This window comes from Syngnathus floridae, chromosome 1 (genome assembly GCF_059516105.1).
Source record: "Syngnathus floridae isolate MCC-2025c chromosome 1, RoL_Sflo_1.0, whole genome shotgun sequence".
NCBI classification, from domain to species: Eukaryota; Metazoa; Chordata; class Actinopteri; order Syngnathiformes; family Syngnathidae; genus Syngnathus; species Syngnathus floridae.
Genome location: NC_142413.1, coordinates 5,475,224 through 5,495,398, shown reverse-complemented (window position 1 = coordinate 5,495,398; position 20,175 = coordinate 5,475,224). Strand labels below are relative to the sequence as shown.

General features: G+C 49.4%; 1 protein-coding gene across 4 annotated transcripts; it reads left to right on the top strand.

Moving 5' to 3' along the window:
* The first annotated feature begins 49 nt into the window (after positions 1-49).
* On the top strand, positions 50-19,754 carry LOC148403610 (lymphocyte antigen 75-like). 4 transcript variants are annotated; one of them, XM_088371651.1, is made up of 61 exons: positions 50-1,511; positions 3,355-3,554; positions 3,633-3,733; positions 3,878-3,984; positions 4,073-4,126; positions 4,204-4,359; positions 4,471-4,550; positions 4,892-5,009; positions 5,111-5,155; positions 5,229-5,396; positions 5,929-6,042; positions 6,121-6,228; positions 6,331-6,372; positions 6,610-6,806; positions 6,869-6,969; positions 7,091-7,203; positions 7,286-7,330; positions 7,399-7,554; positions 7,632-7,702; positions 8,224-8,335; positions 8,424-8,471; positions 8,554-8,718; positions 9,105-9,233; positions 9,299-9,406; positions 9,477-9,512; positions 10,274-10,470; positions 10,536-10,636; positions 10,756-10,868; positions 10,950-11,006; positions 11,073-11,228; positions 12,320-12,390; positions 12,857-12,968; positions 13,047-13,094; positions 13,199-13,363; positions 13,783-13,902; positions 13,969-14,085; positions 14,150-14,182; positions 14,365-14,567; positions 14,641-14,741; positions 14,882-14,997; positions 15,067-15,120; positions 15,196-15,351; positions 15,451-15,515; positions 15,625-15,745; positions 15,813-16,046; positions 16,146-16,265; positions 16,379-16,492; positions 16,568-16,675; positions 16,746-16,778; positions 16,854-16,988; positions 17,249-17,389; positions 17,518-17,649; positions 17,734-17,888; positions 17,957-18,086; positions 18,168-18,222; positions 18,295-18,361; positions 18,420-18,553; positions 18,624-18,664; positions 18,727-18,900; positions 18,991-19,136; positions 19,200-19,754. In XM_088371651.1, exons 1-61 carry the CDS (start codon positions 1,451-1,453, stop codon positions 19,344-19,346), a joined length of 6,807 nt encoding a protein of 2,268 aa, XP_088227777.1. In that variant the 5' UTR covers positions 50-1,450; the 3' UTR covers positions 19,347-19,754. The 4 variants fall into 4 exon arrangements, with proteins under 4 accessions (XP_088227777.1, XP_088227763.1, XP_088227769.1 ...); XM_088371637.1 differs by having other exon boundaries at positions 12,857-13,094; XM_088371643.1 differs by having other exon boundaries at positions 1,275-1,511; positions 12,857-13,094; positions 15,625-15,736.
* The last annotated feature ends 421 nt before the right edge of the window (positions 19,755-20,175 follow it).

Here is a 20,175-nt window from a genome sequence, read left to right as displayed (position 1 = left end):
CACGGCCGCGGACCGCGCCAACGTTCCAGTTTACTAGGTGCCGCCGGGCGACTGTCTTTGAGTAATTCCGCACTACCCTCTGACGTTTCTGTGCACTAGTAGAACTACTTTTTGTTACCGGTGAGCTGAAACTTGGCGACAACTGTGTCCTGTTAGTCGTGCCAGTTAACCTCAGTAGTAGTGGTAGCAGCAATTGCACTGGCATAGCTATGATTCTTTTATTTTTTGTAGGGGTAGGGTGGAAATACGCAAAGGGTCTCTCTGAAAAATCTGAAAATACTTGAGTCGGTTAAAGCCCACGCAAGCACGGGGAGAGCATTCAAACATCGAGACCGGAAGAAATGAAACGTCTTGGGTACAGAAATAATCATAACTCAGTTGCTACGCGCTTCCCATGAGAAATTTGCTCCGACAAACGAGTGCACATTGGTTGGAAAAATAGCCAAAAGGCCGCAATCCTTAATGACTTGGCATCAAGTTGGTTGCCTTTCAACATGCGTTGCGTGATGAAGTAAATATAAGGACAAACAAGATGAATTTTCAAGTAATAAAGTGTTAGTTCTTGCACTGGGTTCCGCCGATTAGGTCTCCCCTTGTCCCTGTTCCTATTGCCTCCTTCCCCCAAGTGAGGAGTTGTACAGGTTGATGGCATTTAGCAGTCTATTGGTCCCACACTTGAGGAGGAGCAGGCTCCTCTGAATGATGCTAGCCTTATTAAATCAATGTCTGCTTTATTGTCGATTTCTTGACATGCCAAGACACACAAAGAAATCGAAATTAGGTTCCCACTATCCCACGGTGACAAGACATAGTACACAATATACATACAAGTAAACAACACAAAAAAACAACAACAAGCCACAAACAATGACTAAATAAGAGTGCTGAATAAATAGTAAATAAACAAATAACAATAAATAAGAGGAGCAAAAATGGAGCAAGCGTGCGTAGAGCAGTCAGAATATAGCGCAAAAGTACAGCACGCTACGCAGAAGGGGGGGAGAGAGTTCAGGATCCTAACTGCCTGGAGTATATTTTTCATTCATGGCAGATTTGTAAAACTGCTGTTATGACTTGTCGAAAGCCAACCAACTTGATGCTTTACTAGCATTCCCTGAAGGGCTAACGCCTTACTCAAGAAAGTTGGGTGTAATTGATTATTAGAATGATTCGCTGGTTGTTGTTCAAGTGTAGGAAATAAAGACCATTTACGAATGTCAAAGAAATGAAAGCGTCCGTGTGCTTGCAGGCTTTGTGACGTGTGTGACGGTCACATAGCGCGTGGGCGCGGCCTGTCTTGGGGGTAGTCAAACAAGTCGTTTGAGCTTTGTTCATCATTTGGCCGTTTTGACTTAATTCACCTACTTTCGGTGACTTTGTGAGTTTGCGGACGGTCTCTTCTACTTTCAATGACTTCGTGAGTTTGGGGAATGTCTCTTCGCCACTAAACATGTGGGAGCGACTTACCTGCTTTGTAATCTTGATCAGTATCCACTGGACGTGCACTACAGGTCAGAAACTTTCCTCACTTGATTGCAAATTGGATGGCTTTGTGCTGCGCGTAGAGTGCAGCCAGGCGTATTTTTTTTACTTTCTCATAATGTATCATTGAGCCATCATTGGATTGTTAAGAAGCCCCGTGTCATTATTTCAAGAATCATTTGGCGGCTGATGTGTCCTTTTTGGTCATTTTTATGTCATACACCGGCTTCGTGGGTTACTGTTCTGTCACGAGAGCATGGGAGCAACTTTACTTTGAAATGATCAGCTACTACCGTTGAGTCAATTGAACGCCGACCTTATCATATCGTGGCTCAGCGCCATATTATTATTATTATTTTCAATACATTGGGTAGAGATGTCTAATGCAGTTCACAAAATATCAACCTTGAGAATGAGTGTAATAAGGCGAAATCGCCAGCAGATGTCGACAGTGCCTTGGACGAGAGCAGCCAGTGTACAAGTTAATAATGAGCCCACTTTGCAGGATGTAAAGTTGTAATAAGCGTGTTGCATTTGCCGAAATGAACAAAATCAAAACAAGTTATCCCGTTATCGGCATCGTAAAACCAAGTGTTAATAAGTTGCACTTTTTATTCTGATCATGATCGAGCAACATAAAAATGCTCATGCTGCGCTTCTTACATTGGATGACGTGTCAATTGAAGTGATGCTAAAACATAGAAATGCTCATGCTGCTCTCATCATTGGATGACGTGTCAATTGAGGTGATGCTTAGACGTTATTTTCCTCATGATCGATCAGCATAGAAATGCTCATGCTTGGATGACGTGTCAGTTGAAGTGATGCTTAAACGTTATTTTCATCATGATCGATCAACATAGAAATGCTCGTGCTGCTCTTGTCATTGGATGACGTGTCCATTGAAGTGACGCTAAAACGTTGTTTTCATCATGACATCGATCAACATAGTGCTCATGCTGCTCTTGTCATTGGATGACGTGTCAGTCGAAGTGATGCTGAAACGTTCTTTCCTCGTGATCGCGATCAACGTAAAATGCTCATGCTGCTCCAATTCTCATTGGATGACGTGTCAATCGAAGGGTTGCTAAAACGTTATTTTCATCATGATCGATCAATACAGAAATGCTCACGAGCAGCCTTAAAGTCGGTGTTATTATCCCATTTATCCATGTTTATCAGGGAAACTGTTTTCACAATTTGTACTTATTTTGTTAATATAAGTTATCGTAAAAGCAAAAACCTTTGGTTTTCACAAAACCCTCAATTGTCTTAACATTACCGTCTTTCATCCCACTTGTAGAATTCAAACTACCAGGTCGTATTTAGAGAAATTTTCAAAAAATGGTGGGCATCAAATCCAAATCAAAGCCAAAACAAACTAAGTGCTGCTTTTATGCTAACAGAATTAGGCGACAGGCAAGAGAATGAAGGGCAGACGAGCTTTTGTTTCTTTTGGTCTTGGAACCCAGAAGGTGGGCGTCGTCACCCCAGACCGGATTGTGCACTTGGTTGCGATGCCCCAATAGTACCACCTAACGCCCACGTGTGGAACTACATAAATTGCAACACGTGTACAGTAATCGCTCGCTACATTGCGGTTCGTGCAGTTAATCGCTCGCTACATTGCGGTTCGTGCAGTACATCGCGGATTTTTTTTTTTTTTTAATTCCAAATGAAAATTTAGTATTTACATGTTTGAAACTGTTCATGTTTGAATGATGACATATGCACTTATATGGTTTAATATACATTTATTTATACACAAAAAAATTATGTTAAAGGGGGAGAGGGTGACACTACTTTGCGGATTTCACCTATCGCGGGTGCTCTGATCTGTCCGCCCGCTCGATCCCCAAATTGTGCCCTCAGCTGACGTCTGTGGTTTCGGATGGCTCGAGCACGAAGGCAGCTGCTACAAGGGGGTGGATGCCCCCAACGGTTGGCTGGGGGCCCGTCACCACTGCGTCTTGGAGGGCGGGGACCTGGTCTCCATCTCTTCCTCGGCCGAGCAAGCCTTTCTGCAAAAGATGATGAAGTGGAACGACTTCTGGCTGGGACTCTCCAATCTGGTGAGACGCGAGAACAATCAGCCGTGGGCTCTGTTGCGCTACTCGATCGACAAATTCAATGTTTTTTTTCCCACTCAGAAATGCGACGTAGCCTTGTGTAACTTTAAAGACGGAAACCTGACTTGGTCCGACGGCGAGACGACGACATACACCAACTGGGCCAAAGCTCACCCTAGGAGGTAAGAATGAAGTCACAACTTGGCATGCTGTCGTTGTCAGGTGGGCACACGTTGATGTCACTCGAGAGAAACAAACATGCCCAATCTTCCAGTTTGGCCCATTTTTGGTTGTGTGTCTCGCCTTAACTCGAATTCTCTCGGCAGCACCTCGGTTGCATCCTGCGCCTACGTCAAGGCTCCTTGGTCACATCTTTCCTGGATGACTGTTTCCTGCACTTCCCCGTTGAAATACGTGTGCAAACGGCCGCTGAGTAAGCGTGCACGTCCGTCGTCATGCTGCCGTTGAAAAGAGAAAAGTGCAATTGCAAAAATGTTTTATTTTTTTTATTTTTTTTGCAGAATGCCCAGCTGGGCGGACGTGTACCCCCAAAGACAGTTTTACTGCAGTGACAAGTGAGTTGTAGCACGATTTTCACCGCATTTATCATCATGGTTTCCTACAAAATGTTGCTTTTTTTTTGTGGCCTCAGCTTCCGACTGTGACGATGGATGGATGCAGTATGGCAATTTTTGCTATGATAATGTATATCACTTCGGTGGCTGGGTGAAAGGCGAGAGGTACTGTCTCAAGAAGGGAGGCCACCTGGCCAGCGTCCACTCTGAGGAAGAGGTCCAATTCATGTCGGGTGAGCCTCAAGGGGAAGCGCACTTGTCGTCCAGTCCCGCAAAGTTTGACCACGGGCATCAGTTGGCTGAAGCTCTTCTTGGACTGAAGCTCTTATTCTCCTTTCCTCAAGATTTCACGCATTACGCATGGATATGGGTGGGACTCAAGGTGAATAACAACAACTACGAGTGGAGTGACGGAACAGATTTGGTGAGTGAAATGCCCTTGAAAAAGGCGTTTTGCACGAGCTGAGTTGGCAGGTCCCTGGCACCATAAGATCCAGGACGTTCGTACTTTACAAGACTTGCAGGTAAAAGTCCTGACCTACTGACCTCTCATCTTGGAGACCGTTTTTAAAAGTGCCAGGGAGGGCACAAAATGTACGTCTTTTGAATGTACATAGTGTTTGGCCACCAATAAACTGAAACTGACAAAGTGAATCTTAAATGTGAGAAGGTACAAGGGCGACACCGTCATGTGAGTGATGGTGGTGGGAAGCTGACCAGATCAAATGCAGCAAGCTCAAGTCCTGTCCAAAATGTCATCCGCAGGACTACACCAGCCGGATAAACAGACGACGTGATGGAGTGGGATTGTTAAATTCTAATGGGAGAATTGAGTTACGGAATGATGGCCCATATACCACTGGCAGGATTTTGTGCCAAAAAGGTCCCAAACTCACACGCGCACACTCTCACACGCGCACACTCACTCCTCGTTCCATCAAGCGCTGCGCTCTCATATCCCCCAACCCCCTCCCTTCCCTGCAGCCAAGCGCGGCGGGCTTCGACAGCTGCCATTGGTTGGCCAACCGCGTAAGTGGGCGGGCGTCCGGCACTTAGGTCGACACGCCACTGCGCTCTCATGCGCTGTCCGTCTCGCTCGCAGGTTGGACTGACAAATGCGGCTGGTGGCTGGATGACCCCTTCAACGACTTCTGCTACCTGATCAACCGGCAGCCCACCGAGACCTGGCAGGAGGCGCAAAATGATTGCCGGCGCTTCGGAGGGAACCTTCTCAGCATCACCGATTTTCACGAGCAGATCTTTGTACACAGTAGGCTGGCCATTCTTTATTTTCTTCCCCCCAAAAAATCATTGCTATGTTTGTATTCGTTGTCTAGGCGCCACACTCGGTCTGCCTGCTCCTCCATCAATTGTTATACCTTCTCTCTGTACTTTTTTGGATTTGCCATCTCTCTGCAGTTCTAACCGACGTTGAAAGTTTTTTTGGCTTGGTTAGTTCCTGGCCTTAAAGTGCCACCAGCCTGTTTTGTTGTTACCACGACCTTCCTTACGAGCAGCAAACTGGATCCTGCGCCGTGCTGTAAATTGCGTTACCGGTCCACTGAAAGCACGCATGAATTCAAGGACTAAACGGTTTGAAACAGATATCGAGTAATGAGGACAAAATTCTGATGTTGAAATACTATGTCTTTTGGTTGGTTGTAAAATGTGTCAATCATTTTGTCCCAATAAGATTGTCGGAATGGAACCCAGTCACAATTGGCAACTGTAATTAATAACCGAATTGAATGGACGCTTGAGTGAATCATTTGTCTTGTTCCATGGTCTCCTTGGATCCAAAGGTTTCATCAAGGCTCTGGCGATGGATGCTTTATGGTTGGGCGCCAAAACCCCCCTGGACGGAGCTGCCAAGTGGACTGATGGATCACTGATAGCTTACGTCCACTTGATTGCAGGTCGGTCTGAAAGCATGTCTGATGTCTGTCGGCTGCAGTTTGGAGAAATGGGCCAGCGCTTCTATCTTCTCCCTCCAGGTGACGCCGACAAGGGGAAATGTCTGTCCTTCCTCACCGGCAGCGGCCACTGGAAAGCCGACACGTGCGACAAGAAGAATGGCTACGTGTGCAAGAAAAGAGGAGAAGGTAAGAAGATGTGACACTCCACTGGCCGTCATCACGCGTTGACATCCATCCATCATCCATCCATCCATCCATCCGTCTGTCTTTGCTTCTTTGCTTTTCAAGCTCTTGCACGAGTGCCAGAACCTAAGCCGTCTTCTGACGACGGTAAGTTGCCATAAACTCTGCGTTTAAAAGATGCGAGACAGAAAAATGCTAAAAATGTATTATTCACATGGACCTGTCGTCACGGCCCAAGCAGCAAAAATGACTTTGCCACTGTTAGTAACAGTAACGTAATGAACATAGCAATTGAGTAGATCTCATCCCTCACTGGAAAACTATTCCCAGTCGTCAGTGTGCTCTGATCTGTCCGCCCGCTCGATCCCCAAATTGTGCCCTCAGCCAAGCGCTGTGATCCCGGATGGCTCAAGTACGACGGCAGCTGCTACAAGAAGGTGGAGGCCCCCAACGGTTGGCTGGGGGCCCGTCATCACTGCGTCTCGGAGGGCGGGGACCTGCTCTCCATCTCTTCCTCGGCCGAGGAAGACTTTGTGAAGAAGACCATGATGGCCCACTTCTGGCTGGGACTCTCCAATCTGGTGAGACGCGAGCACAAGCGGCGGCTCTGCAGACGAGCTTGATTGTTTTTTTTTCCTCCCAGGAATGCGATGACATCTGGTGTCGCTTTCAAGACGGAAACCTGACTTGGTCCGACGGCGAGACACTGACACACGCCAACTGGGCCTCAGATCAACCTGGGAGGTAAGAATGAAGTCACAACATACAGTCGTGGGCACAAGTTGATGCCACTCGAGAGAGAAACAAACATGCCCAATCTTCCAGTTTGGTTATGTGTCTCGCCTTACACAACTTCTTCCGACAGCACCGACGTTGCGTCCTGTGCCTACGTCAAACAAGGCACTTATGATCAGCCTGGCAAGTGGATGTCTGGTTCCTGCGCTTCCTCGCTGGCATACGTTTGCGAGCGGCCGCTGAGTAAGCCTGCACTGCACGTCCGTGTTGCCCTTGGAAGGAGAAAAGCGCAATCGTAAACGGTTTTTTTTTTCCCCCTCCCCAGATTGCTCTACGTGTCCTCGCAAAGACAGTTTTGCTGTAGTGGCGAGTGAGTTGCAGCACATCTTTATCAGCTTGCCGTGTGTCCTACTAAAAATGTTTTCTTTGTGGCCTCAGCTTCCGACTGCAGCGAGGGCAACTTATTGTATGACGATTACTGCTATCATTACGAGAAATCGGCTAAAAGCTGGGAGGAATCTGAGAGATTCTGTGTCGATCGGGGAGGCCACCTGGCCAGCGTCCACTCCGAGGAAGAGGCCCGATTTGTGTATGGTGAGCACCGACACGAAGCCCACCTGTCGTCCAGTCCCACAAAGCTTGACTTGGCTGTCTTGTCGCCTTTGCTCAAGGTCACGGACAAAGCCCGTATTCGTCTTTCTTGGGACTCAAGAAGAACAAGTGGAGTGACGGAACAAAATTTGTAAGTGAAATGCTGAAAGCATTTGAGAAAGTTATTTTGCAATAGCTATGTGCAACAAGGGGACAAAGAAATGTCGGTTTCAAGAGGGGAAATGTCTAAAAGAGGGCGAGAGCAGAGCAGCCCGATGACACGCTGTGCAAACTATTTTGAACGAGGATGGCGGCGCCGTCGTGCGCTGGGGATTTGTCACAGCACGCAAAACAGTTTGATCGGACACTTTGTTGTGAACCGAGGCTTAGCCAGGGGGAAGGGCTTGGTCCGCAATGGGCTCTGTATTTTTGTCCTCTAGTGTTATTTTTGGGTTGTTGTCATTTGCCCTCCACGCCACTAGAGGGACTCTATAAAACTTGCGGTGAATTTGAACATTGCCGGGATTGACAGGAGGTTTATGACCGCGTCAATGCCTTGGGGCTATTTGTTTATGTTGTTTTTATGATATTTTTACTTTTAGAGTTTGCCGTGTTTTGTTTGAACAATAAACCTGCACGTCAAGAGTCCCAACACGCTCATGTTGTTCACAGGACTACCAAAAGAGGGAAAATAACACCGTGGGAGACTGCGTGTTCCCAACTGCTCTTGGGGAGCTCAGTTCCTGCAACTGCACAGTAAACCGGCCATTTGTCTGCAAAATAGGTGCAAACGTTCCGAGCGCTCCCTCTGGACTCTGTCGCGGCACACGTTTGCTCATATTTGCCCCCCCCCACTTTGCCCTTCCCTGCAGCCAAGAGCGGAAGACCTCGACAGCTGTCTCCATTGGTTGGCCAACCGGGTAGGTGGGCGGGTGTCCGGCACTGGCCGTCGATACGCCGCTGTGCGCTCATGCGGCGTCCGTCCGTCCGTTTCGCTCGCAGACTGGACTGTCCAATGCGGCTGGTGGCTGGACAACCCCACCGACGACTTCTGCTACCTGATCGTCCGCCAGCCCAAGACCTGGAAGGAGGCCCAAGAAGACTGCCATCACCTGGAAGGGAACCTGCTCAGCATCACCGGCTCACACGAGCAGACCTTTGTACACGGTAGGCTGGCCATTCGTTGTTTTCCAATTCGTAGGAATAGAATGAGAAGAAAATGGATGAGGAGGAGGTTACAGTGAACCTGAGATGAAAAGATTCTTACTGCTACTCTTGTAAGTTGTACGAGAAAAACGGCAACACTACAGACGCCGTCTTCAAAAGCGGCGTGCCCATCGTTGGAGCAAAAGAAGGCAGGCCCACATCGTGTGGATGGCAAGAGTTGCTTTGCTGCTTTTTTTTGTGTGGAATCATTTTCACCGTCTTTGTTGCAGTATTGTTATCCAATGCGTAGTGCATTTCACAACGGCTGCAGCTGTCGTGAAATGCGCCACACCCATCGAGTTGTATTGCAAGTGTGGTCCGGAGAGACGTTCTCCTTTGATCCAAAGGTTACATCAAGGCTGTGGCGCTGAATGATGACGATGCCCCTCTGTGGTTGGGCGTCAAAAGCCCATTTGACGATGATGACACCAAGTGGACTGACGGCTCACTGTTCAAGAAAATCAAAGAATTTGAAGGTCAGTCTGAAAGCATGTATGTCGGCTGCAGTTCGCAGGAACGCTTAGATCTGGTCTCCCTCCAGATGACGGCAACGACGAGAAATGTCTTACCTTCCTCACCGGCAGCGGCGACTGGAAAGCCGACGCGTGCGACCACAAGAGTGGCTACATGTGCAAGAAAAGAGCAAAAGGTAAGGAGGAAGTGACGCTCCACTGACCGTCATCGCGCGTTGACGTCCGTCTTTGCGTTTCCTCTTGCAGGAGTGGCAGATGCTATGGCGCCTTCGGACAACAACGGTAAGTCGCCGTAAACTCTGTGTTGAAAAGATGCCAGACAAAAAAATGCTTCTCAACCGAAAAAAAAAAATTGTAGATAACAAATGTTCACCTAATGTTTGCATTTTTTAATAAAAAATTGGTTGGTCGGGTCATGTCAAACTTACAAAGTGTCCAATGACTGTCACAAGAACAAAATGTGACATTTCGCATTTGGCAGATCAGCCGAGTTGGATTTGTTTTCTCCATTTTCAAAAGACTCATCTTAAAACGCATCTTTGGTCTCCGCCTCCCTCGGCCACGGTTTGCAGCGTTGGGCAAATTGCTTCCAAAATGTAATGTTACCTTTCCAAAAGCAGTTGACGGTGTCAATAGAAGTGCATCGATTGGAACTTATTCACTTGAATATTTATTGAACAACAATGCAAATTTTTCAATTGTCAGACAATTGGCCGGAGTGGCTGGCAATTCGCAATATGGGAACGTAACAATGCTCCCATTAGCTGAAAAAAGTCAACATACCGCTGGTGCCAAGTTCCTCGCTCAAAGTCCTCCGAGCCGGCTCCCGGTTTGTTTTATCTGGCGATAGGTAGAGCTTGGAATGCGAACGCACGGCGACAATGATCACTTTAGTTTTGTTTTTGAGCTGCCGTTCCATTGCGCAAAATGTTCTGCGAAACATTCCTTGAAGCTGATTGAGTAGATTATTCCTTAACTGTATTCTCAGCCAATCAGTGTGCTCTGATCTGTCCGCCCGCTCGATCCCCAAATTGTGCCCTCAGCTAACATCTGTGGTTTGGGATGGCTCAAGTACGATGCCAGCTGCTACAAGAAGGTGGAGGCCCCCAACGGTTGGCTGGGGGCCCATCATCACTGCGTCTGGGAGGGCGGGGACCTGCTCTCCATCTCTTCCTCGGCTGAGGAAGACTTTGTGAAGAAGACCATGATGACCCACTTCTGGCTGGGACTCTCCAATCTGGTGAGACGTGAGCACAAGCGGCGGCTCTGCAGACGAGCTTGATTTTTTTTGGTTTTCCTCCCCAGAAATGCGATGACATCTGGTGTCGCTTTGAAGACGGAAACCTGACTTGGTCCGACGGCGAGACGCTGACACACACCAACTGGGCCTCAGATCAACCTGGGAGGTAAGAATGAAGTCACAACATGCAGTCGTGGGCACACGTTGATGCCGCTCGAGAGAAACAAACATGCCCAATCTTCCAGTTTGGTTATGTGTCCCACCTTACACAACTTCTCCCGACAGCACCGACGTCGCCTCCTGTGCCTACGTCAAACAAGGCACTCATGATCAGTCTGGCAAGTGGATGTCTGGTTCCTGCGCTTCCTCGCTGGCGTACGTTTGCGAGCGGCCGCTGAGTAAGCCTGCACTGCACGTCCGTGTTGCCCTTGGAAGGAGAAAAGCGCGATTGTAAACGTTTTTTTTTTCCCCCTCCCCAGAATGCCCGGCTGGGCGGACGTGTGCCCGCAAAGGTTATGCCTTCAAAGCAGTGAAGAGTGAGTCGCGTCTTTATCCACAGTCACCAGCTTGTTTCCTACTAAATGTTTTCTTTGTGGCCTCAGCTTCCGACTGCAGCGGTGGCGACTTACTGTATAACGATTACTGCTATCATTACGAGGGTGAGGCCAAAAGTTGGGAGGAAGCCGAGAAGTTCTGTCGGTCTCGGAGAGGCCACCTGGCCAGCATCCACTCCAAGGAAGAGGCCCAATTTGTGTATGGTGAGCACCAAGACGAACCGCAGCAGTCGTTAGTAGGGATGCATACCGCGGACCGCTAGCACAAAGATTCTCTACGAACAATACCACAAACATTTAACGTAGATCAAATAATAAGGAAATAAATAGCTGAATAATAAAAAGCTTCATTAAAGTGACAGACAACTCACTGCACCGTTTGTCAAAGTAGTTGCTACCAAGGGGGTTAGGAGAAACACACGCAACCCTACGAAGCATTAGCTTACAGTGCTCTCGCTCATGGGATAAAGCTAAAAGACCGCCCAGTGTTTGACGCTTTGCGTGGAGCGGCTAATGCTAACACAAACTCCGCATCTTCGACGAATTCGCACAGCGCTTTTAATTAACCGTGCTTTAGTCAAGGTAAGTAGGCTTGCTATGTTTGTCGCGGCGCGGCTAACGCTAACACAAACACCGCATCTTCAACGAATCCTTGCAGCGCTTTTAATTAACCATGCTATAGTCTATCGTTAGGCCTTGCTGTGTTGTCGTGAACTGCGCTAATATATCTGGCCTTTATTGTTTTTTTTCTGTACAGCCACCAAAGAATCCCCATTCACTCTCGCTAAAAGATAAAGATGACTTGTTGCACGACGTGTACATTGGCACTGAGCACAGTTTGTTGTTATGCCCCCCACAGTAAAATACAAGAGCTGTAAAAATATTTGATCTCTCATCACATCTTCAAATTACATACAGTAAAAAGCAGGGGTGTCAAACTCAATTTTTTTCACGGGCCAAATTGTAGTCATAGCTTCTTTCGGAGGGCCATTCCGACCGTCAACCCAAATACATGTATGAGCACCTCATATACAGTAAAAGCTACAAAACAAACTGACATATAACTCGGTTTCAAATCGGACGAGTAAAAACTGGTCAAATATTAAAGAATAAAAAGTATCTGGACCCCGGGCCTTGAGTTTGACACATGTGGTATAAAGTATGGAGAACGCTATTGATAAACATCAGCATCGAAAAGGAAGTTCATTCTAATGATATGCATCCCTCGTCGTCGTCCCCACAAAACATGACAACAGGCATCATTTGGCTGAAACGCTTCTTGCCCTTTCCTCAAGGTCACTCGTACACCCAACATTCATCTTTTGTGGGACGCAAGAAGGTCGAGTGGAGTGACGGAACAGAATTTGTAAGTGAAATGCTTAAGGCCTTTGAAAAAGTAAGCTTAGCTGGGAAAGTCGAAATTTGTCTTCTCTTAAAAACCTTTCAGATAGTTTCGGCAGCAACTTCCACCTTCGTCAGAGTTCGGCCGGAAGTTGCTGCCGGAACTGTCGGAAAGGTTTTTAAGGTAAGACTAACACAGCTTGAGAGCAGAGAAACCCATCATGCTGACTTTTTTACCTCCTCGAAGACCCTTATTGCTCCAAAGCAGGGGATGGGGAGTGGGGTGAACAGGTTCCGGGGTCGACTCTGCAAACTGTTTAGTCAGTGCATAGGGGTCCATGTCTTACAAGGTTGTGTATAAACAGATTCTTGGCCACATTTGCACAAAAAAGGTAAGAGGGGAGAGCAGTTAATGATTCGGAGTCAGCACTCAAAAAACAGTTTTCTACCCTACCAAAAAGGGGGGGTTCCAACACTCATGTTGTTCACAGGACTACCAAGCGTTGAAGAATAACACCGTGGGAGACTGCGCGTTCCCAACTGCTCTTGGGGAGCTCAGTTCCTGCCTCTGCACAGTAACGCGGCCATTTGTCTGCAAAACAGGTGCAAACGTTCCGAGCGCTCTCTTTTGTCACGCCACACCTTTGTTCATATTTGACGCTCTCCTGCCCTTTCCTGCAGCCAAGCGCGGAGGACCTCGGCAGCTGCCACCATTTGTTGGCCAACCGGGTAGGTGGGCGAGCGTCTGGCACTGCCGTCTGCACGCCGTCTGCTGTCGCCCGCCCGCCCGCGCGCCGCTGTGCTCTCAAGCGCCGTCGTCTGTCTGCTCGCAGACTGGACTGACCAATGCGGCTGGTGGCTGGACAACCCCACCGACGACTTCTGCTACCTGATCGTCCGCCAGCCCAAGACCTGGAAGGAGGCCCAAGACGACTGCCAGCGGCTGGAAGGACACCTGAGCAGCATCACCGACTTTCACGAGCAGATCTTTGTACACGGTAGGCTGGCCATTCCTTTGTGTCCACTCATGAATGAATAAATTCTGTCGTTCCCCGGTTGGGCAATGTGCCGCATTGGGATTGATTGGAGACGTTACAAACAGGCGATTGTTAGATAATTTAGCGGACGGACCTTTGCCGTAGGGATAATTTAGCGTGCGGACGAATGGCCCTCTCGGGAGTTGGAACATTTTCCGAAAGGGCATTCTGCCAAGACGTTCCCAACAAAACCTCACAATACGTTTGTTCTGTGTGCTGGCTTGAGGACAACATATTGGCGGCCACGACCGCTCGTTTTCGGAAAGCAAAAACACATTCAAGCAAAGTATGGGCTCGAGCACAAAGCTCAATGAGCCGCTGAGTAAAGTGTCTCTCTGAAAGCCGTTTCCAACCGTTCGTTGTTTGCCTCGGCTCCAAAGGTTACATCAAGGCTCTGGCAAACGCGCCCTCTCTGTGGTTGGGTGCTAACACCTCTATCACTGAAGACGACACCAAATGGACTGACGGATCCCCGTTCGCTTACATCCGCTCGAGCGCAGGTCGGTCCGGAAGCACGTCTGTCGTTTGGAGGAACGGAGGAGCGCTTAGGTCTTGTCTCCCCCCAGGTGACGCCGATGCCAGCTCTCGGGAAACCTGTCTTTCCTTCCTCACCGGCAGCGGCGACTGGAAGGCCGACAGGTGCTCCCACATGCGAGGCTACATGTGCAAGAAAACGAAAAAGGGTAAATGAGATGTGACGCTCCACCGGCTGTCATCACGCGTTGACGTCCGTCTTTGCTCTTGCAGGAGTGACGGCACCTTCGCCGTTTCCTCTCCATGGTAAGTCGCCTTGAACTGTGCGTCGCAATGTATACGCCTCAAACAACACACACTTGCAACGGCCAGTAAATGTCCTGCTCCGTTGATCTTGGCAAAAAGAAGTTGCAGCGGGGCGCTCAAGTCACACCGTCTTGTCGTCATATGCCAAATGTGTCCGCCTGATCCGCAAATTGTGCCCTCAGCCAAGCTCTGTGATCCCGGATGGCTCGAGTACGAATACTCGTGCTACAAGAAGGTGGAGGCCCCCAACGGTTGGCTGGGGGCCCGTCGAGACTGCGTCTGGCAGGGCGGCGACCTGGTCTCCCTCACCTCCTCGGCCGAGGAAGACTTTGTGAAGGACGCCATGGGCAAGAAGACCCCCTTCTGGCTGGGACTCTCCACTCTGGTGAGACGCACGCACTGGCGGCCGTGGACTCTTGGAGCGACCGCCTTGATCGTTTTTTGTTCTCGCGGCCCAGAATTGCGACGACGTCTGGTGTGACTTTGTGGGCGGAAACCTGACTTGGTCTGACGGCGAGATGCTGACACTCACCAACTGGGCCTCAAATCAACCTGGGAGGTAAGAAATCTCAACTTTGCATGCTTTCCTTGTTAAGGGCACTCGAGAGAAGGAAAACATGCCCAATCTTCCATCTCGGCCCATTGTCGGTCGTGGGTCTCTCGCGACTTGTCTCGACAGCACCGACGTTGTCTCGACAGCACCGACGTTGCCTCCTGCGTCTACGTCAACCAAGGGGCTTGGAGGCAGCCTGGCAAGTGGAGATCTGGCTCCTGCGCTTCCTCGTTGGCGTACATGTGCATGCGGCCGGTGGACTGTAAGCCTGAGCATCCGACGTAATGATGCCGTTGAGAGGAGAAAAACGTAACTGGGCCTTTGTTTACAGTCTGCCCGGATAAAGAGAGGTGTTTACCCAAAGGGGGTTCTGCTCTCGTGGCAAGTGAGTTGCAGTGCGCTTGTTTGCACTTTCACCATCCCCTCATGGTTTGCTACAAAATGTTGTTTGCGGCTTCAGCTTCCTCCTGCGACGATGGCCACTTCCTGTATGGCGATTACTGCTATCGTTACGAGGAAATGCTAAAAGACTGCGATGAAGCTGAAGATTTCTGCCGTGTGTGGGGAGGTCACCTGGCCAGCGCCCACTCAGATGGCGAGGCCCAGTTTTTGGCAGGTGAGCACCAACGCGTATCGACGAGGGCGGAGGTGGTCCCTGATCACATTCAACGGGCTTGGCGCTGATGGTTCAAAAACTCTGTTTCCTTTCCTCAAGCTCACAAGCAATCAGCAATGATGCCTCTTGTGGGACAAAGGATGGGGGTGAACGGAAAATATCATGTAAGTTGATGATGGCAGTCTAAAGATGAATCATGTCAATAAGTTGCACCGAGAATGTCACGTGACGAGGATAGATTGCAACCATATAACGTTGTGGCTTGGCATGCAGGACTACAGCGAGTGGGACAGCGCCCCCTCCATGGACTGTAAACGACTGGCATCTAATGGAAAGCTCCATGATGTCACCCGGAATTCCACCAGGCCATTCTTCTGCAAAAAAGGTCCAAAAGGTCCCAAACACTCATTTCCCACACACGGTGTGTCGCGATGCTCATATTTGGCCCCGCGTCCCTGCAGCCAAGCACGGAGGGCCTCGACAGCTGCCAGGTGGGCGTCCGGCACCGCCGCCGTCCGTCTCGCTCGCAGGCTGGACTGACAAATGCGGCTGGTGGCTGGACGACCCCTCCAGCGACTTCTGCTACCTGATCAACCGCAAGCCCAAGACCTGGAACGAGGCCCAAGACGACTGCCAGCGGCAGAAAGGGAACCTGCTCAGCATCACCGACTCGCACGAGCAGAACTTTGTACACGGTAGGCTGGCCATTTGTCGATTATGCCTGGCATCTGTCTTTGGCCATTCTGCTCCCTTGAGGTATATTTCCGAATGACGATTGTGCTCCATATTGTTAGGTTACTTCAAGGCTCTGGAGACCGGTCCCGCTTTGTGGTTGGGCGCCAATGAAACGATCGATCTTGACGGCGGCAAGTGGGCTGACGGATCCCCCTTCTCTTACGTCCACTTCAGTGAAGGTCGGGCGTGGATGTTTGTCGGCTGCAGTTTGGAGAAATGGACCGGCGCTTAGATGTCAGATGTTCTCTCTCCAGGCGCATTTCTGAATGACCATTGTGCTCCATATTGTTAGGTTACTTCAAGGCTCTGGAGACCGGTCCCGCTTTGTCGTTGGGCGCCAATGAAACGATCGAGCTTGACGGCGGCAAGTGGGATGACCCCTTCTCTGACGTCCACTTCAGTGCAGGTCGGGCGTGGATGTTTGTCGGCTGCAGTTTGGAGAAATGGACCGGCGCTTAGGTCTCAGATGTTCTCCCTCCAGGTGACACCGATGGGGGCAAATGTCTTTCCTTCCTCACCGGCAGCGGCCACTGGAACGTCGACGCGTGCGACAACACGAATGGCTACGTGTGCAAGAAAAGAGGAAAAGGTGAGATGCGATGCTCCGCTGACCCTCATCACGTGTGTCATGACATCCCCATCCGTGTTCCCGCTTGTAGGAAAACCGTCAAAACCCCTGCCGCTACAGGACGGTAAGTTGCCGTGAATGTTTTTTGTGAAGAGAAGCGAGAGAGAGAGAGAGAGAGAACAAGGTTGTGCTCTCACAGGCTATATGAAAAAGATTGTCTGCCAAGGAGATTGGAAAACCCTTGAATGTCCCGAAGAACGAGTCATCCGGATCCGGTCAGCCTTCTACGGGCGGAGGCGTAGCGATGTCTGTCCAAATGGCAACGCAACAGATGGTAAGACAAAAGGATCCATGAGTGGCGACCTTGACTTTGGCTTGGCGTTCTGGAGCCGCGTTGGTCAGACTGAAGGAATGCGAGCTTTAGCATTTCTGTAGCTGCGTTTTCACAAGTGTTGGAACTCATTATCAAAATGGCCTGCGATTGACACGTGATTGATTGACACGTGATTGATATCAATTGAAAATACCTTGATTCCTTAACAAAATCAGAAGTGCCCATGTGTCAAACGGGTGCCGGTGTGTTGTAACTTGCAGGGACGTGCACGGTGGACCTCTCTTTCTACAAGACACTGTGTGACAACGATCATGTTTGCACCATTTACCTTTCGGATTCAGATTCCTGCCCTGGTGTCTCCTCCATATACTTGCACATTGTCTACAGCTGTGAAGAGACAGGTGGGCTTCACATCCCGACACTTACTGTTGTGCCCAGAAAGAGCTTCGGCAAGGGACGGGTGTCCAGATCATTGAATGTGTGTCAACTGAGCATCCCTTCAATGTAACTAACGTTTGTCTTTCCTCAGTGTGTCTTGACAGTCTGACAACTGACGGGAGCATCGCAGACTCTGCCTTTTCAGCCTCTTCCTTTGTGATGAAGGACAAACTTCACAAAGCGCATCTCGGAGGCAGCGGGTGCTGGTTACTGAGCGAAAAGTGTTAGTTAAAAAAGCAGTTAAAAAAGCCGACCTTATTTGTGTGTAATTTGGTGTCCCATGCAATGTAATGCCTTCCTCGTTCAGCCGGCAGCTGGATCCAGGTGAACCTCGGTCAGAGGAAAAAGGTGACAGCCCTCGTGACCCAGAGCTGTAATACAGACGTTAGGAAACGGTACACCGTACTTGAGATGCAGATCAGCATTGACGGAAAGACTTGGTATACCCACCCAGACGGGCAGGTAAGCAGCCGGCCGGTCAGGCAACCCATGCTCTTGTCATTGCAAACATGCACGTGCTCTGTTTCTAGTTTGGTTTGGGGACTCGTCTACTAGCCACGCCTGTGTTCACCCAGTATGTCCGCCTCCTGCCAGTCGACTACAGATTGAATGTCGGCCTTCGCTTTGATGTCTTGGGGTGCGCCGTTGACGACACCGCTCGTGAGTCAAACACTCGGCCGCTCTGAGCGCTGTGAGGAAACCAGCTTCAAATGTGCTTTGATTTGCCCTTTTGACCCTCAGACATCACCTGTGCCAGCAATTTCAAAAGCCTCACCAAGTTCGCCAGTTCAAAGACGTGAGTCAGACCCGACATGACGTTTCTTGGCGGTGAAGCCTCCCCTCCCAACTCCCACGTTGTCTTCCGCAGGGTCCTCTGCCCACCGGGCTGCGGCAAAGCCCCCCACATTGTCTACGGAACATCGATCTACAACCAGGTATGTAAATACTGAACGACCCTCCGGCGGCTTTGTCTGAGACGTTTTCTGAGTGCAGGACTCAAACATCTGCACGGCCGCTATTCACGCGGGTATCATTCGGAACGAGATCGGAGGAGCTGTGACTTTGCTGAAGGCGCCGCCACAAAACGCCGACCTCATCTACACCGAGAACGGGATCACTTTAGTTGAGTGAGTGGTCAGCTCTCACCGCCGAGTCGGCTCATAGAGGCCCGGCTCATTCTCACTTTACTGTCTGCAGATACGATGGCAAAACGGCTTCTTACGCCTTTGCTGAGAACGGTGAGTAGAATGTCCAGAATAGAAGGCATTTCACACTTGATGTGACGGCATCTTGCGTGCAGAGCCCAGATGCTTGGGACCTGACTGGGAGGAGTTTGCGGGCTTCTGCTACAAACGTTTGGATGATCAAAAGACGTGGTACGGTGCTCAACACGCCTGCAGGAGCGTCTGTGCCGAACTGGTGTCCATACGCTCCGAGGCGGAGCGAGATTGGCTGCAAGAAGCCATGAACTTTGGTGCGTGCGCCAACGCCCGACGGTCTTCCGTCACAACTACTCGATATCTGGGAAGCGCATGAGAGCTCTGTTGCTGTCTGTCCTCTGCAGGCACGGGCGACGCGTGGACCGGACTGAACGACCTGGTCGTCAAGGGCAGATTCATGTGGTCGGACCGCCAGAAGGTGACCTTCACCAACTGGGCTAAGGGAGATCCTGCCCGCCTGTTGGAGAATTGCGTGGCCACGTTGAGCCAGGTGGGTGCGGTTATTTGTCAACACCTGCCCAACTGTTTGAAATCATCTGATTTTGACTTTCAGACTGGCAAATGGAGAAAGATGTCCTGCGTGCGACTCAACAGCTTTGTGTGTAAGATGCCCACGGCGCGTTATCCAATCAAAGTGCGTCTTGCATCTGGAGTGGCAGCCTGCCGTGATGGCGTCCGGGTGTGGAATGACTCTCAGTGAGTCTTGCATCTGGAGTGGCAGCCTGCCGTGATGGTGTCCGGGTGTGGAATGACTCTCGATGAGTCCAAGTTGCTGGTGGTCTCAGTACAAATATTCTGATTTGATTATTTAAAGTTCTATTGACCATAAATCATGTTATTGACCATGCATTTATATTATTCTGTTTAATTTATCATGCATTCAAAGTTATTCACATGCATTATTCTTTGGTTTGATTTACCATGCGTTATTATTCTGTTTAATTTACCATGCGTTATTATTATTATTCCGATTCATTTACCATACGTTCTTTTCATTCTTTCACTATTACTATTATGATTAATTCACCATGCGTTATTCTTCTGTTTAATTTATTATGCATATCCTGTTGTGAAAAATACATAAAAACAATAAAAAATTAAAAGACAATTCCCATTATTATTTTCCCATCCATCTTCTATCACTTAAATCTGGGGGCAGCACCTTTAGGACGGGCGCCCATCCTCCTCCCCTTTTGTCCAGCTCATCCCGGGGAATCGATCCCAAGGCGTTCGCAGGCCAACCGAGAGACACAGGGTGTACCCATTTTGGCCGCTTGTAGCATCACCCATCTCGCGGTCTATCCTGCCCTTGCTCGTGAACAAGACCGCAAGATGCTTGAACTCTACTCGCCTACTGCCCGATGACAGCTGGGATAGGCTCCGACATGTCCGCGATGCCTGTGCGGACAAGCGGTAGGGACGGACGGATGGTATAATTCTCATTCATTTGATTTTCTGATGTGTTCTTGTTCTGCCCTCTTTGGTTCGTGTTGAAACGTCATTTTCTATTTAATGGTTAAGCCCGCCCT

Coding starts and splice junctions, on each gene's coding strand:
- LOC148403610 (XM_088371637.1), top strand. CDS start 1,451: ATGTGGGAGCGACTTACCTGCTTTGTAATCTTGATCAGTATCCACTGG. Junction 14,183..14,364: donor TTCGCCGTTTCCTCTCCATG/GTAAGTCGCCTT, acceptor TTGTGCCCTCAG/CCAAGCTCTGTGATCCCGGA. Junction 16,266..16,378: donor TTACGTCCACTTCAGTGAAG/GTCGGGCGTGGA, acceptor CCATATTGTTAG/GTTACTTCAAGGCTCTGGAG.